General features: G+C 37.7%; 1 protein-coding gene across 1 annotated transcript in view; it reads right to left on the bottom strand.

Annotated features, from left to right (window-relative positions):
- wwc1 (WW and C2 domain containing 1) overlaps nt 1-17,024 on the bottom strand; it is a 40,776-nt gene extending 23,752 nt beyond the window's left edge. The window contains exons 1-6 of the mRNA XM_016678243.1: nt 17,000-17,024; nt 8,810-9,040; nt 8,526-8,729; nt 7,760-7,836; nt 7,437-7,516; nt 5,004-5,133 (exon numbers count right to left, since the gene is read on the bottom strand). Coding sequence (XP_016533729.1) covers nt 5,004-5,133; nt 7,437-7,516; nt 7,760-7,836; nt 8,526-8,729; nt 8,810-9,040; nt 17,000-17,024 — 747 coding nt within the window. The remainder of the gene's footprint in view (nt 1-5,003; nt 5,134-7,436; nt 7,517-7,759; nt 7,837-8,525; nt 8,730-8,809; nt 9,041-16,999) is intronic.
- Nucleotides 17,025-17,531: the final 507 nt, after the last annotated feature.

Here is a 17,531-nt window from a genome sequence, read left to right as displayed (position 1 = left end):
CCACCCCTGAAAATATCCCTGCCCCCCTCTTGCCACCCCATAAATATTTTTCTAGATCCGCCCCTGCAGCCAAGCATGATTTAATGTTACACAATACAGTTTTAGGAAGTTGCTCAAAGTCTAAACTGGTACGTTGTGATTGTAAGGTGTAAAGTTTATCTTCGACCAAACGCCCCCCAAAGAAATTCCAGCGCCCCCCTTTTGTAAAACTTTCCGCCAGCTTCCCGTCTTGTCCCCTTTCCTTTGCCCAGCGCCACTTGTTTTTAATTCCTTTCTCAAGTAAACGTGTTTCTTTACCGGGTGAGACAAACTCCATCTTTTTTCATATCGCATTTGATTTAACCGCCGAACCGAACGCATGCGCTTCTTTTCTACAAAACGTTTTACAGTCATTGGTCAAGTACACGGGAGCTAGAATTCTGATTGGCAGACATCTTTGTCCATTATCTACAGTTTGGTTGAGGCGGGCAGTTTGGTCCAATGCTTGCTTTGTTTGAAAAGCCGGAAGTCTGGCCCCCAGACGGAGCTCTTTAAGCCCGGAGACTACAGTTTGGTTGAGGCGGACCATGAAGATTGGTTGAGGTGGACCGTTTGGTCAAAAGCCGGAAATCTGGCCCCCGGCCGGAGCTCTTTAAGCCCTGTATTTGTTTGATTGTTTGATGTCAGCTTTATTAATTTGTTTGTCTAATAAATGTTATGATTGTACTTGGAAAGCGTTTGTCTTTGTGCTCAGCTGACACAATGACGACATCAAGGAATCCGGGCAGAAGAGAATAAAAACAAGTCAAAAGGTTTTAATTCTTCTTCTTCTGAATCTAAATTAACACTACTGAAGGACAAACTGTCCTCTTTGCCTCACTTTCTTCTCCTACTACTCTCCAATTTGCATTAGTTGCTGAAATTTCAACTGTTAACTTTATGTTTTCTTTCAGTTTTTCCCTTTCATAGAACATACACTTGGTCTGGCGTTCTGTTTGGTTGTGGCACCTTACTGAAGACGGGCACTGGCTAAGATAATAACTAAATGGTCTCCCTCTGTTATTAAGTTTTTACTTTTCATTAACATTTAAACTACTCCTACATCAGTTTATCTGTTTCTTTTTTGTGTCCCTGCTCTGTCTTCTCAAACGCCCAGTCGGTCATAGTATGGGTGCTTGTACTGAGTCAGGTTCTGCTTCTGCTTGCTGTGTCGCTTCCTGTTATACGGAGAGTTTTTCCTCTCTACTGTCACTACATGCATGCTCAGTATGAGGAATTGCTGTAAAGTTAAGTGAATGAATGCTGGGAGTCAATGACACAATGTAATCTACTGGATTATTTTAGATGGAAACTTTTTAAACTAATTTGAATAGTAAACTGCTTAACCAAGTGTTTGATAACTAGGATCAAATGGAATACATACATGATTGAATACCTTAAGCTGACCTGCTTTTAATTGGAACTATATAAATAAAGTGAACTGAATACGTTTCTTTCAAACACTGTTATATCTGTCTATCTGCCATAAAAATTTAGATTATTTTGCTGATTGTGAAAATCTCTCATGTTTATTAGAATAAGGATCAATAGTTATATAAACACAAATAGTCAAAACGAACTAAGACAAACTAAAGCAGCGCTAAAGAGTTTTCTAGTTCACACTGGTCTTTCTTTTTTACTTCACTCTTTTTCTGCAGCTGCTTCTCACATTAAATCAAGCAAAATGAAATGTTTCACAATGACTGCCACAAACATGCTGCAGAAACAGAGACAGGGCTGCAGACTGAGCTGCCAGCTGCAGACGGCAGATCATGCATTATTGAGTGGCTCTTTTATCGTAGTTCTAATGCTTTCAGCCCAAATGGCTGCGAGGAAAGAGAAGCACATCACATCTTTAAACGGAGCAGCCGTTGATCATCATCAACGGATCACAGAAAGTTGGCTGATGACTTAGTTTCCTTGTAAATGTGTAAATTTAGTTCATGTAAACACATCAGCTGACTCCAAGTCCCATCATGCAACTTTAATCTGATCTGCAGGCATGCAGAAATGACAGGTTAACACTGCAGTGCTTTCCACATGCATAAAGGAGAGCTGAGAGATATAAACTATGGATCGCATCAAAATAGAGAAAGGAAAACATCTTAAAATGAATGCAAATGCAGCTTCCAAATCCTTCTGCTCGAAGATCCATCAAAACCTTCAGAGTGGAGCTGCAACCAGACATCATTCTGCTGCATCTGAACCATTTTCTCCTTTCATAGTAAAACCCAGTGTTTACTGTTACACTGTGCAGGTCAGAGATTAACTAACACAGACTGGAAATTTGTCACAAAACAGCTAGCTAGAGAAGTATCAATCTAACTAAAATAGTTCCATATTTGCATAAAATGTTACACAGCAATTTTTTTTACTGACTTAATGTGTGATTTCTTTTTAGCAACTGGACTAAAAATATTTCATTTTCATGCACGTTTAGTGAGTTGACAACATAACCAATATACAGAAATATAATTTTCTTACTCTTTGACTTTGTAATGTAATTTTGAAGTTGAATTTCTAATATTGTATAAAAAAGGTCAAGATGTTAAATGAAAAATCTACAAACTGTGCCAGTTTTAAAAAAAATCTGATTAATCGTCAGTATAATCGACAATTATTCTGTCTGAGCTTTTGAATGTAGTGCTGCAGCTTTTCAAACTCCACAACTCAATTTTATGTCAAACTTAGCACATAGCATGTATCCAAGCAGGTGTCCAGTGATTGATGTTTATTCAGTTCCCGAGGTGTATGAAGCTGGTCTGGGTTGACATCTAAAAGATACTAAAGATGAGTGGTTTCAGCCTCCACTGCAGAAAGCAGCAGCAGCAAAATAAATATGAACTACTGAGACTCAGAGGAACACTTTAAACTCCTCCAGGCGTAACTGCCTCTCCTTCTGACCAGTACGAACCTCAATGCAGCACAGCACAGACAGAAAGATGAGATCTATGTTCAGCTTGCTGCAGACAGGAGGAGGTCCCTGCAGGATGACGCCTGAAATATTTAAAACTTGTTGGAATTTCAGGTCACAAAAATCCAAACACTTCCGTTTATCATCGTCGGCTCGATGCTAGAAACCATTCCTGAGATAGCGCCAGTCATCAGCCAATCTGAGCTTCTCCCACTTTTTCTTTCATGAACTATGGGAGCATCTACGTCACACACACCTTCAGTGTGGCGCAGATGCTTTAAATATTTTATTTCTCAATTTTTTCTGATGAACAGTTCTCATCAGCCTGACCTGGCCCATGCTGGAATCTCCAGTATATAAGAGTTCACATGAGTACCACAGCAAGGCCTGAACACATCTGAGTTAAACTGATGGGGGAGAAGAAGGAAGTACTGTTGTCATGGAGATTTGGTGTCAACCTTTGTTGGAGAGGATAAAAAAAGTGAAAAAGCATCTTATACCCACTGTTAAGCACGACGGACGACCTGTGATGAAGTGGGAACAGCTAATGGCTTAAACCCAGACACAGCAGCTGGAAGTCAATTTAAAGAGCCCTCCACACTCATTTACACTTCTGCTGAAGATGGATTTAAAACGCCCAATAATAAATTAAGCTTTCATTAAAGTCGTATAATATTAAACAATACATTGTACAATATTATACGACTTTATATTAGTCGTAATATTATAAATATACTGATATTTATAATATAGTCGTATATTACACGACTATATAATATACGACTTTCATATTATAACAATGAAAGTTTTAATATTAAACAAATATTTCACTAATATTATATTTTGTATAATATTATACGACTTTAAAGAAAGTTGTTTAATAAATTAAACTTAAAGTTTAATTTATTATTGGGCGTGAGTACAGTGGTGGGCACCGCAAATAAAAAAAGTTAGTTGCGTTAACCCAAAAGCACTAATCAGAAATACTAGTTACACTAATGCTAACACTAACGCTAAAGCTAAAGCTAAAGCGCTTACACTACTTTCTGTTGAAACTACAGGGATCAATGGGTTCTGGATACAGAACATTGTTTGCTGCAGCGAAGCGCAGGTGGAGTCCTCAGTCTTCATCCACTTCAAAAGAAAAGCATAAATATAAACATCTAAATACTTGAAGACTTCTTAACAGTCGACAACTAAACTTCAACACAGATGTTGAAATTTATCCAACGGAAAGCCTACAAAACAAACGAGTGAATAAGCACTTTAGAATTTAATTAGGAAAAAAAAGTATTTAGGGGAAGCTAAGCCTGCTAAACATTTTGTAAGTATGCAAAAATGCTAAAGGGTTAAATGAAAACTTTGGTCCACTACTAGTGTATTAGGAGAAATGAGTCCACCACTGATTGGGTGAAAACAAACCAAAAGTTAATAAGCAAGTTTTTATTTTTAACCAAACTTACAGGAGATACAGTTACTGACTCCTCAAAGAGAAAAAAACACAGAGGAGGCTTTTTTTATTTCATACTCTGTTACAACAATTAAGTTGATGCCCATCCTTCCAAGTCATCCATCAGAGACAAAACCTAATGTTTCTATAGTATTTAGGGGTGAGCTGTAGAAAAGAGCAAATCCTGGACTCCAGATATTCATCATATCTATAATATATAATGTTTCAAGCATTGTAAAGGCACAAAACCCAAAAACAGCATGGCTTGTTTTTGGGTTTTGTGTAAATCAACATGTGTAATTGAGAAGACAATTATGACTTTAAATTGTTTCCTGTTTTCCTCCACTCTGAACTGATGCTTCAGAAATGAGAACAAAAAGAAACAGGTTTCCATATGTTTGTTCATACTTAGCGAACCTCGGTGTTTGGGAACACAATATTTGAGCTCACAAAAATAAACAATGGCTTTACGAGGGAAAATAGGACACAGCACACCTTCCTTATCTGGCTCCAGCAGGAAAAGGTAAAGCTAACTCTCTTAAACCGGCTTTATTGCAAACAAAAAGGTGTCATCCTGCTGTTTCTGTATTTGTGTTCACTCAAGCTTCAAGTTGATCTTACCTGCATGAGCTCCTGCTTCTCCTTTTCCCCGGAGCCGATGGCGTCTCGAATGGAGCGGACCTCGTTGAGGATGGCCTGCGCGTCCTGCAGCTTGTAACCGGATGGGCTGTTGGATACTTTCTGGTTAATCCTGGAAGACAGGAAGAAAAAGAACATTAAACAAAACCATCTACATTCATGTCAATGATACAAATCCAAATATGAATATAAAGGGTCACTTTGTCCTATATATTATTTAATTAATCAAGAATCTCTCCCTACTGTTCAGTTTGGGTTTTTTTCTTGCTCGTGTGTATAGTTTTGTCTTTTATCTTGACTGTATTCTGGGGAACATCAATAAAAATAATGTTTGAAAAACAAAACAAAAAAAGCGATTATGCTGTAAAACGAACTCCAAACTACACTCAGAGTCAGCTCAGAAAGACCAAGAACTTTATGACATATATTTATAATGTTATTGGTCATAGCTTGTGATTTTTATTTTTTTGCTTCAGCTTTGTATTTGTTTTATTGTTTATGTTGCAGTAAACAATCATCTGAGAAAACTGCAGGAGCAGCAGCTGCTACGTAAAGCTCAACATGAACAAGTCATGCGTTCATTTGAATAACCGGCCATTCCACATTCTTCCCGAGAAGGACGAGGGGAGGGAGTTTTGGGCTGAATGAGAGACACAGCAAGGGAGAAAACAAAAAAAGAGAAAGAATGAGGAAGTGAAGGAGGGAGGTACTGGTCTGTAAAAACTAATCCCCTTAAAGTCGTCCTCAAAGGTGGATTGAAAACTGCACGAAACGCATTTTCATTTACATGGCTCATTTTTTTGTCTTTGACCACATATCTACAGTTTTTAAAAACACGTTCCAATTTCTCTTTTAATTGGAATAATTGTAAAAGGAACTAGGGATATAGGGATCTTATTCCCTTTTTTTCCCAGAAGTCACGTCTCTCACTCTCTGTTGACGTTCCACTTCTTCAAATGGCGATTGGTCACCAAATGCCGTCCGACGCTGCAACGGTAGAGGAAAGCCGTGCAGGAATGCTGTCCGACCGCTGCTCCTTAATCCTCCTGACACCCTCACTGTGCTGCAGGAGGCAAGGCAAACAGCGCAGCATTCCTTCTCAATTCAGCGTCCGAGCAGCACCCAAAAAAAAAAAAAAAACGGAAGAGGAAAGGCTCCACTGCTTTCAGAGCTGCTGCAGTCGGAGACTGTAAAGCCGAGGTGTTTCCTCTCCAAACCGCATTCCTGAGCTCCGGCTCTGCTCAGGTGTTTATGGAGGCGTTATAATGTTTAATGGTTGGATGGAATGTGAGATAACCCAGGAGCAATAACTGAGGAGATAAGAAGCAGTTCACCTGAATTGGCTCGTCGACATTTTCACACCTATTTTAAGGTCCGTCAACACGTGCCGGTTCAAACTCCAACAAGTGAAAGTTTTTCCATTTTGTCCCTTCTGTCCCATTCATAAATCCTATCTTTTAGACTAAGGATGTTTCTTATACAGTCTTTCCTTGCAGAGAAAAAGACTCAGAGAGCAAACTTCACAGTAGTGAAAGTATTCCACAGCCAGCGCCGGATCTAGAAGACTAAGGGCCCCTGGGCTGGGTCAGTTTTGGTGCCTTATCACTAGGCCTGTCACAGTAACACATTTTGCTGGACAATAAATTCTCCCAGAAACAATCATTTTGAGACCATTTTCAACTCGTATAATAATAGTAATAATGGCTTGTTAATGCAAATATGGCCTCTCAAAGATCAAAAAAACTTTAATCTCTAAAGAATGTTTATTACTGGAACTGTAAAACATTTCATTTTAAATGTAAAAACTGAAACAAAAATATTTTAAATGGATTAAGAAGGCTCAGAAAACTAAATCGCATTAAAAAAACATTACCTTTGACATGGAAAACAGGCATAAAGTGGCAGGTAGTGCAAGCTAACTACTTCATACTGTGTGTCAAATGTTGGCAGCGTTTCTCAAAATGCTGGATTTTCAATTATATTGAAGGGGAGGATCTCTTTGTTTTGAAAATTATCATGCTCATTTTAATTTACCAAGCAAATAATTGATTTATTGCTTATTGTGACAGACTTGTCTATCCCAGAAAAAAAAGTATCTTATTCATGCAAAATCTGTAAGTTCGAATTGATGAACAGTTGTTTCAAAATGTATGATGGTCTTTTTTGAGTCTGTACACTCCAGTTAACGATTAATTTAATACTGAACTAGTTTACGATTATTTCCATAATTGATTACTCACGAGCAATCTGATTAATTGGGTTAGCTTCACAAAACTTGAGAAAAATTTGACTTGTTTATAAAAACCATTCAAGCTTGCAAAATACTTGAATTATTTTCCAGTTTTACATATCTTGCTTCAGAAACACCTGCCACCTTGAGAGCTGTAATAACACTTAATAACACTTAACACTTACTCTATGAGCGTCTCGAAGCCTTGCTCTTTGTACTGCAGCTCCTGCTTCATACAGGCCAAGTCCCGCTTCAGCTTGTTCACCTGACACAGAACAAACCCATCAGAGATGGAAATACCTTCTACTTTAGTCACAGCAATCCCTGCTCACATCAACCTTTCTATCAAAGTCTTTTATCCCTCATGTGGCCGGTTTAAACTGTTCCCAAACCAACAATGATCTATTTCCAGATTCTCCAGCGTGAGGATTTGATGATCAATCTATGCAGACACATCAGCTGTCCAAATGTAAATGTGAATTCAAGAACACAACGCAGTGTCTCTTACTCGACTTTTGGCTGTGGCGATTTCCGCTTTGAGAATATCTGGGTCATATTTGCTGGATGAGGACGACCTGGAATTTACTGCAGGAGGAAAAGAAACAAGTTAAAAAGATGTACCGTTTATGTTTATGTTACTAAAAAATAGCATGAATGAATTATTTACAATAACCAGTAAACATTTAACAGTAAAGAAAAAATGAAAAGGTACAAATTACATAAAGAAAAACAAACAAATGAATAATAGACATAATAAATAAGAAAATAAGAAGTAAAAACAGGGGAAAGAATAAAAATAATTAAAAATATATACTTTTCTATAATCTATAAAATGCTAAAAAATTATAAATAAATAAAAAAAAAAAAAAAACACAAAATAAGTGACAAAATGTACTTTTGTACATTTTATACAAAAGTAGCCAAATAAATCCTACATGGACAAGTCTAAAAAATAGAAAATGGAAGCAGATAAATTATTGTTAAACTAAAAGAAAAGAGAACAATAAGTTCTGATCAAGTAAATGTTAATTCTAAGGCTAACTTATTTTCAAAAAACATCAACTGCTGTTCTGATGCTAATTTCAACAGCGCAACTGGCCCACAAACTGATAAGTAGGGCCCCAACTGACATTTACTTCAATAATTGATTAATCACAATTAATTACGATTAATTGTTTCAGCTCTACTGAAAACCAAACTGTGATTCTTCTTCCACCTCTCGTCCTCCTCATAGGAGACACCTGAAGCTAAGCTGATGTTGGACTCTGACTCACGGCTTGTCTGTGACGTGGACTTGTCCCTCCAGGCGTCGTTGAGCTGCCGGTACTCCTGCTGCGCCAGCTGCAGCCGTTGCTCCTTCACCTGGTAGATCTCCTTCTGGGCGCTGAGCGCATCCCGGGCCACGGCCAGATAGTCTCGGAGCATGGCCTCCTGCTCCCGCTGCCACTGGGCCCGTGGGTCCTCCAGCTGGGTCCGCTCTGAGAGCAAATCAGGTAAAATCAGACACCTGTCTGATTCAGGTGAAACAGGTGTTCAAGGTGCCAGAACACCGACTCACTGGTGTTGTGGTCGACATAGTACGCTCCAACGACGGGGTCGTAAGCTTCCTCCCAGCCCACCGGCAGCTCATCTCCAATGCAGTCAGCGAATGTCAGAGGCTTTGTCTGCCTGAAAACAAACACATTCAGAACTTTAATGACATGACAGACAAACTCGGAAACATTCTCTCTGTGTTTTCCGTCTCTTTTATTCCCCAATCCATCCCAAACTGTTTGGGATGGATCTAAGCCTGTAACAATTAATCGGATTACTTTAGAAATCAATTAATCATTAAGTGGGGTATGCAGTCTCTTAAAAAGGGCATTTTCCAAAAAATACAACACGCTCGGAGAAGTAATTAAGCCAAAACGGTACAAAAAATGTATACTTTTTAGTGCTGCAATGATTAATTGCATTAATCAAGATAAAAAAAAAAACTACCTTTTTTTGTCTAGAAATATTTTCTACACAAATACTCCTCAAGTGGCATAGCTTGGACTAGTTCAAATTCTTTAAGAGCAATCTCATATCAAGCACCTTTTGCAATCCAGTTAATTGGTTAATCCAAAAAAATAATCACCAGATCAGCACTACACTGTGTTGATGTTCAGTCAAACAGAAAGTGTTGAGATCTTCACATGCTGATCTTGGAAGTATTTTTTATCTGCAGATGCGTCCTTTGCTACAAGTAGTCAAGCGTACTGTAAAAGAAATGCTAAGTTATGGCATTTTAAGTAAAAAAAAATTTTTATAATCTGATTACAAAAATTAAATGATTTTTGTTCTTATTTACATTTTTAATGTATTTCTAATATTGCGTACAATGACTGAGGTGAAAAATCTGCAGAATGTTTTTTTTTTCATCCTATTAATCGATTAATCATCAAAAATAATCAATAATGGGTGTGCTGTGGTGGCGCAAGGGTTAAGCACAACCCATGTATGGAGGCCTTAGTCCTCAACCAGCCGTCGCAGGTTCGATTCCCGGCCTGGCGACCTTTGCTACATGTCTTTCCCCATCTCTCATTACCAACTTTCTTGTCAATTAACTATCAAATAAAGGCCACTAGAGCCAATAAAACCTTAATATAAAATCAATAACCAAAACAATCATTAGCTGCAACCTGGTTCTAATATGCTTTTTAAAAGTAGTGCAACCAATCTATCTGTCAACACAAATTAACAAAATAATGATTGGTGGCAGGCTGACATAAGTTTTAGCATGTTTAAAACAATGCTCAGGTATATTTGTGTGGGTTCATGTGAATAAAATCTTTTCTACTTTATTTTTATAAAGACTTTGCTACATGTGTACAAAGCCTCAGACACATTCCCTCCTTGCTTTACGTCTCTTTTATTACCCAAACCATCATAAATTGTTCAGATCTGGTATCAATTGAGGATGAATCTTAAACCAAGCAGCTCCTGGATGATGTTGACACAATACATTCATCCAAAAAAAAAAATCAACAAATTACCCTTCTATACTCAAGAGTTGAGATTTTTTCTGGTTAATTAACAGAAATCTGCGACATATAAAAACAGAAGACGCAGCAGTGGAGTTGTTCTAAAAGTCTGAGTCAAATGAAACACGTGTCTCAGGCCAACTGTGTCTGTGAAGAGAGGATTCAGGGGGCAGGGGATCCGAACGTCTGTTGTTCCTCTGAGTCCTCCATTCACCTCTGAGGGGGGAGGTGGAAGGAGAAAAAGGGGATGAGGCAAAAGTGGGGGGACCCATCTAAAGGGGCACAATAGGAGGAAACTGGCCCCTGGAATTCCACAAGTGATGCTGACGGATCGCCTGGAGGTTTCCATGGCAACCCCTGATACTACTGCACTACGGTGTTGAAATTCACCAGAACTGATGGAGATGAAAAGCAACAGTTTCATGTTAAAACTCAAATCACCACTGGATATTAATAATAAGGCTGGAGCCAACAATACTTTTAGTAATTGATTATTCTGACGATTAATCGATTAATTTGATTTTTAAAAATAGACACATTCTGTAGATTTTGTCATTTATCCACTCAAGCCTTTTTTATATATTATAAATGCATTAAAAGATGCAATTAAGCAAATAATTTAAATACAATAATTTTTTATTGACTAAAATGCAATAATATAAAACATTCCTTTAGTGAATTTGAACAAAGTGAAGCTAAAATCAGGCCAGTTGATGAGTTTTGGGGAAAACAAGTTCTTTTTATATTAAAAGCTAAATGCATAATATTTTGTACAGTTCTGGTTTAAATACTGCTCTGATAATGTTGGGTTTTTTCAGGAAATTGCCCCTTTTTGAGTCTGTATAGGTCAGTTAATGATTACTAAATTCATTGACAACTATTTCAATAATTCATCACAATTAATTCGATTAATCATTGCTTTATGTGACACAGTGGTAGTAAATATATTGTATAATATATAAACTATTAAAGATTTAACCCTCTATGTCAGTTGTTTGGGGTTAGTTTCTTCCAGATTTGCTCATCAAGATACTGACATTTGACAGGTTCATGTTGGTAAAGTAGCTCAAACTCTGTCAGACTACTGGTTCAGTCAGATTAGCAGAGCTTGGACTCATCCAGGACATGTTTCTGTGAAATCTCTCTTCTTCCCGGTTATTGAGTTGTTAGTTTGTCACAATAGTCCAAGAACATTGTAAAACAATTATAAAATGCACTTTTCTAATCCTGGATTAATTTGCTGTGATTTTTGACTTTTGTTATATACACTCTATCTGAATCTATAAAAGTCAAACAAACGACAGCCTTTTAAATGGTTGTGTTTCTTCCTTTTCAAAGGGTTTATTGCCACCAAGCATCCCCAGAACCAGACATGGGGAAGCAGCATTCAGTGTCTATGCTGCTCTAATCTGGGAGGAGTTTACAGAGAACTGCAAAGATGCCGAAACAATGAGTTCCTCTAAATCAAGACTTTTTCAAAACACTCACCTTTTGAAAAAAAATACTATTTTATGAACAACGTAGTTATAGCTTCTTGACAAAATTACCACCATACCAGCCCTTTACCTACTAGAACTATTCATGCTGCATTAATTAAATATTACAACCTAGAAATCCTGAATGTATTATACCATCCATAAATATCATATAATAATGACTTCACACTTATTGTAGTCCAGGCAGTGTTTTGCAATATGCATATTGCGTAAAGTGATGTTGCAATACAGAGAAATTAGCAGTATATATGAAACACTTCCTGATTTTCCAGAGTTTTCAGTCCTTTCTGGTTCATTTTAAAGTAGAAAAACAAAAGTTCAAAATGAATTTACCACTGATTTTTCAACAGTTAAAACACGGAACAAACAAAGGACAAAGAGAAAGTTATGGAACACAAAACATGGTGGTGGCAGCATCATGCTGTTGGCCAAGCTTTTCAACAAAAGAGACAAGGCAGCTGATCAGAGATGACAGAGGATGATGTTGATAGAAACACTTTTAGAGACTGGAGAGGAGCTACAATGGAATGGTGGATGCACGCATATCCATGTGCTAGAATGGCCTAGACAAAATCCAGACTTAAATCCAGTCAAGAATCTGTTGACAAATTCTAAAGAATAGTAAGGAAGTTCAGGATCAGCTGTGCAAAGCTGGTAAAGATGAAATGACTCCAATGCATACCATACTTTTCAGATTGTAATTTGTGATAAATTTTCCCAGTCATTTATACTTTCTGGTCACTTTTTCTGGTCAACCATGTAAAAATCTCAATGAAATACATTAAAGTGTGCAAAAAAAAAAATACTAAGATGAGTTAATTTGCAAAGAACACTCCTTAAACTGCTCAGAAGATTTCATCTCTTATTTTCAGCTTTTTTGCTTCAAACTGGTTGTTTTTCTGAAGCTAAACTGGTTTTGGTATTCTTTAGCATTTGTGGACATTGAATACCAAGAGGAAAAGTTGATAAACTGACAACTTCTGTGACATGTTGTCAGCAAAAACTAAAAAAAAAAATAAATAAAAAAAAAATCAGCTTGCAGGAAACCTGGAGGGGTTTTATTTCTTTCTATAAATAAACCTCCGCCTCCCAGGTGTTCCACGGCTCGGCTCCACGATGCAAACCGCTCCAGTAAAAACACCCAGGGAGGTGAGCCGGATAGCTGAGTGGTGACTCAGCCCAAATACCTCAGAGTCACAGTTGCTTCAAACTGCATTTCACAGCAGCTCAAGGTCCAACTGTAAAACATTCACACAAACACACACTCACGGGACAATCCAGCATGAATAACTGGCATTGGGATGGTGAAAGCAACGACCTGCCACAGCCTTTCTGCTGAGTCTTATCTGACCGACGGCATTCCTGTCGCCTGACGACAGCCCTGCAGCACATGATGCTGCATTCACAGGAATTTATAACCAGGTTTAATTTGTCTCTGTAATGTTCAGCGGAGTTCTCAGTATGCAGAGTGAGCTGCAGAAAGGGTTTTAATCATTAATGAAAAGTGGATTTGTTTTCAGAGGGTAAACATTTGATGGGAAGAATAATAAAAAAAAGTGAGAAAAGCTCTCTCAATTTAGAGAGCTGCAGGTATTAAAATGAAGGCCATCAGATATTTGCAGTATGTTCCTCTTTTCAAAGCCATGTCTGGGACAAAAGGCAGGCGGTTCGTCTTCATTCCTGAGAGCGGACAGTGATGGGAGGGTTTTTAGCTGACTGCCACAGGGAATTCAAACCATCCCGTCATTCAGCTGGCTCCATCTTCTCAACTCTTCATGTTTTCATTCTCTTCAGAAATATGGAAAGTTCAGCAGGCGGCTGAGGTAGAAACCAGAGCAAACAGAGACAGGGGATTCCTAACATTTCCAAACAACGGCGGGGGTTTTTCTCTCCCTCCACAAGTGAACGAAAAACTGGTCCAACATGTTGCATTTTTCCAGTAAGCACAGGTAAGTATACCAGAGGAAAATATTCCAGCAATCTCAGCTGATGTTGCTTCCTCTTCATTCCAAGGCAGCAAAACTGTGACTCAAAATATCACATTAAAGCCTTATGAAAAACTAAGTCATGATCTTACAGAAAACTTTGGATCACTAGTCTGGACCACAGATTATTACTGATATCGTAATGTCAGAGTGGGAAATACCTGAAGGCAAAGCTGGACGATCTGGATAAAAAATAAAATACCAGAAATTTTTTGTACCAGATCCATTTTTTTCTTTGCTTTTTTCTAAAAAAGAAGTTATGAATGAAATGGCTTTTATTTCAGTCATCATGTGAGTTGTATGACAAAGTGTTTGGGCCACACTACAAGAATTTTTGTTTAATTACAAGAATATAGTCAAATTAGCAGACTTATTAGAATTTTACCACAAGCTCTGGGCTTGCTGACATCCCATTAAATTATGGAAACCAAAGGGAGAGCATTGGTAAAAAAAAAAAAAAAAGTACAGATGTTTCAAAAATGTAATCTGAAGAAAGAGAATTCAATCAATCAAGAAAATCAATTTATCGCTCAGGCATTGTTGAGCTGAGCGACATTGTGATTTCCTTTATCTCCACCTCATTGGTGTTCCAGTTGCATGTTTTATTTCTCATAATCTCCTCAATAACACATCTGTACATTGTTGAGGAAATCTTCTGTAAGGTGCAGACATTTAATGTTGAAAACATTTTCACATTCTAAGCTGTGATTTTCACCTCGTTGCAGTTCTTGCTTTGATTATTCCTTTTGAGCGCTGCAGATTTAACCTGCATCCTATGTTTACACCAAACAGGAGTAAACACAGAATCTTCAGCCAAGAAAATAACCCTTATTGTTTTTGAAATGCAACAGCTTCAAACATGGTAATATTTTCTATAATCTGCTTTCATCCGTCGAGTAAGTGTTTTCACAACATGCATCTGAGCCGCTGTAGCAGTGCTTTGTTAAAGCACTCAGTGCAGGACAAGATAAATCTGATGTGGGCGTCTGCAACCCAGACAGCTGCAGAGTACATATGCAAATAGGATCAATCAGAAATTAATAATCAATTAATAAATTAGAGTAAAGAATAAATCAGCAAAAATAATAAATCAGCCAGCCGCAGCAGCAGCTAACAGTTTGCAGGGCCTCACGCTGCACTTTGACCCCGTGCACCTTGGCAGGCAGTGAAAGGGATTTCACATGAATCGAGCTTTCTGGTCGGCGAGGCTGCACACTGCTCACTCCTTGGCGTTGTGTGTTTAAGGAATGCATGTTTGTTTCTCTGCTGGAGGTTTTTACCCTCCACCGTGTCTGAGCTGGAAACGTGGAGCTGAATAAGGAAAAACCTGAATCCGACCCGATGTCACTTTTAGACTGAAACTAAACATAGACAGACAGAGAGTGATGGTTCAAAATGACAAACAAGCAACAGAAGCTCTGGCATCACATAACAGTTGCTCAGTTTACCTGCTTCTAAAACTTATATAAATAAAAATCTTAAAAATTTGACTAGTGTATTGTGCAGCATTAGTTGAAATTCAATTTAGTTCAACATTTTTAAAGTTAAAAAATGTTTAAAGTTGACAGAAAATTTTAAAATGTCTCTAGGTAATAATGTGATATTGGAAAACATATTAGCAATACATAAACACCAACTATGAAGGCTTTAATAAGCCAAACATAAAAAAAAATTAATTAAAAAAAAAAAACAATCAATGCACAGCATGCCAGGGGAGAAAGTAAAGCCTTGTGGCCCACCAGGCTTATAATACGCAGAGAGGAACTTTGTAACCTCACGAGGAAAATAAGTATTGTTGTAACTCATATTGTCAAAGGTTCGAGAAGTTATTCACAGAACTCCTGTAGACATCTGTATTACAGTGGCTGTGAAGAATTCTCTAACTTAAGAAACTCTGTTTTAAATGACACTGTGTTTCAGTTTATGAAGAATCCTCCTCTCCAGAGGTACCAGTCATCCCCAGAACAGAACCAGAACAGGGCTTCTTTTCAGATTGTTGAGCATTTTTAGGTCTGATGTGATAATGGAAGAAGAAAGTGTGCTCTCCAAAACAGACCGATGGAAGACCTTGCTACAATCAATCACTGAAGGACTAATGGTGCATTCACACCAGCCCTGTTTAGTCCGCTTTAATCAAACTTTAGTTTATTTGTCTTGAAAGTCTGGTTTGTTTGTGAAGGAGTGAATGTGCAATCAAACTCTGACGCAAACCAAAAAAGTGAACTCTAGGTGAAGCCTAGGCCTCGGTTCAGTTGAGTGAACTCTGGTGTGGTTTGAATGCATATGTGAATGCGAGACGGACCGGTCACTGCTCCAAAAGTAGGAAGCAGACTGCAGTGCAGGGCATTCCGGGTAAATACAACCAAAGCTAAAGCATGCGTCTTGTGCTAGATGGAAAAATTGCTCGAAGTCTTTTCCCAAACACAAAAGAGAAATCCTACAACCACTAAAAACATAACGCCATTAAATTTTTTCTCTCTGGATATTAGGACTTCTTCCCAAGTCAACAACAAAACATAGATACTAAAATGCTCACACAAACTAAACAAACCCAGAACAAGCTAAAACCATTTCTCTGTAAAGGAAGATGGAATCATGACTATTGCAGAGACGACTCTCCACAGCAGTCTTAAAAGCCAACAAGGCGAAACACCTGCAGTGACAGAAAAATAAAGTCTCATCTTTAAATAAATCATTACATGATGAAGGCAGAAATCAGCTTAAAGTTCTTCAAAATTCCAGACATAAGCCAAGGGATTCGGTGTCAAAGTCTGAGGGGTCTTAAGTAACCGGTCAAGTTGGGGGTGGGGGGGAGAAATTGTGGTTAAAGCAAAACCAGTAGGAAAAAAATGTGTCTCAACCTCAACAGGAAGGACAAAGATCTCTGTTGTTCAGCCTCCAGCTCTAATAAAACTCATTCACAACATCTGATGAGATTTCGCCAAATTTGACACATCTGTAATATGACTAGCAAAACAACAAATAAAACGTTATGTTACACCAAAACCAACATAATGTGACTTTCTGTTAACTATCTAGAAAGCAAGACAAAGTCCCACCCATAAAGGCAATCCTCAGTTTTTGACACAATCTCTGACTCTGGATCCAGCACAAAACACCTAATGTGTTCAAAAAGTGACGCTCCTGTGCCATAACACACGGCTCCATTTAAACTTGCAGTAATGTTTAGCATAACTCCAAGACTATTTGTGATGGTAGAACATTTTCCTAGAGACCCTAAGCTGCAGTGCTACTCTCTTACCATGCAGATATTTTCTTGTAGCCATTTCCCGACTTACAAAAATCAACACACATCTGCCTTACTTAAACAGGATGTTTCCCATCTTTCCCATTTTTTTAAGTGTCAATTAATTATGGGTCTCTACTGCCTCATATTTATAGGATTACTAATTCAAAGGTTGTAGACATTTTGATCAACTCAGAGAATTAGCATGCAAATTGTGAAAATATCTCAGTCACATTTATTTTATACAAGTTATTAGGAATGCTAATAAATATGGCACATGTGATTTTTGTTAAAAACTATCATTTCATAATGAGATTTATTTTATCCAGTCGATAAAGAAAAGATCCAGTAGCATGTTTTACTCCAATTATTCTTTCATGTATTTTTACCAGAGATTCTGAATATGGATGCACCGATAGGAAAGTTTGGGACTATACCAATATCAGTTATTAATAATGCAAAACTGATATTTACCAGTATTGTGGTATTGAAAAACAGTTTCAACACCAAAATTAGAGCAACAATATGGAAATAAACAAGACTTTTT

This window comes from Poecilia formosa, unplaced genomic scaffold, assembly GCF_000485575.1.
Source record: "Poecilia formosa unplaced genomic scaffold, Poecilia_formosa-5.1.2 Scaffold177, whole genome shotgun sequence".
Lineage (NCBI taxonomy): Eukaryota > Metazoa > Chordata > Actinopteri > Cyprinodontiformes > Poeciliidae > Poecilia > Poecilia formosa.
The sequence above is the reverse complement of the archived record's forward strand: the minus strand, read 5'-3'. Positions and strand labels throughout refer to the sequence as shown.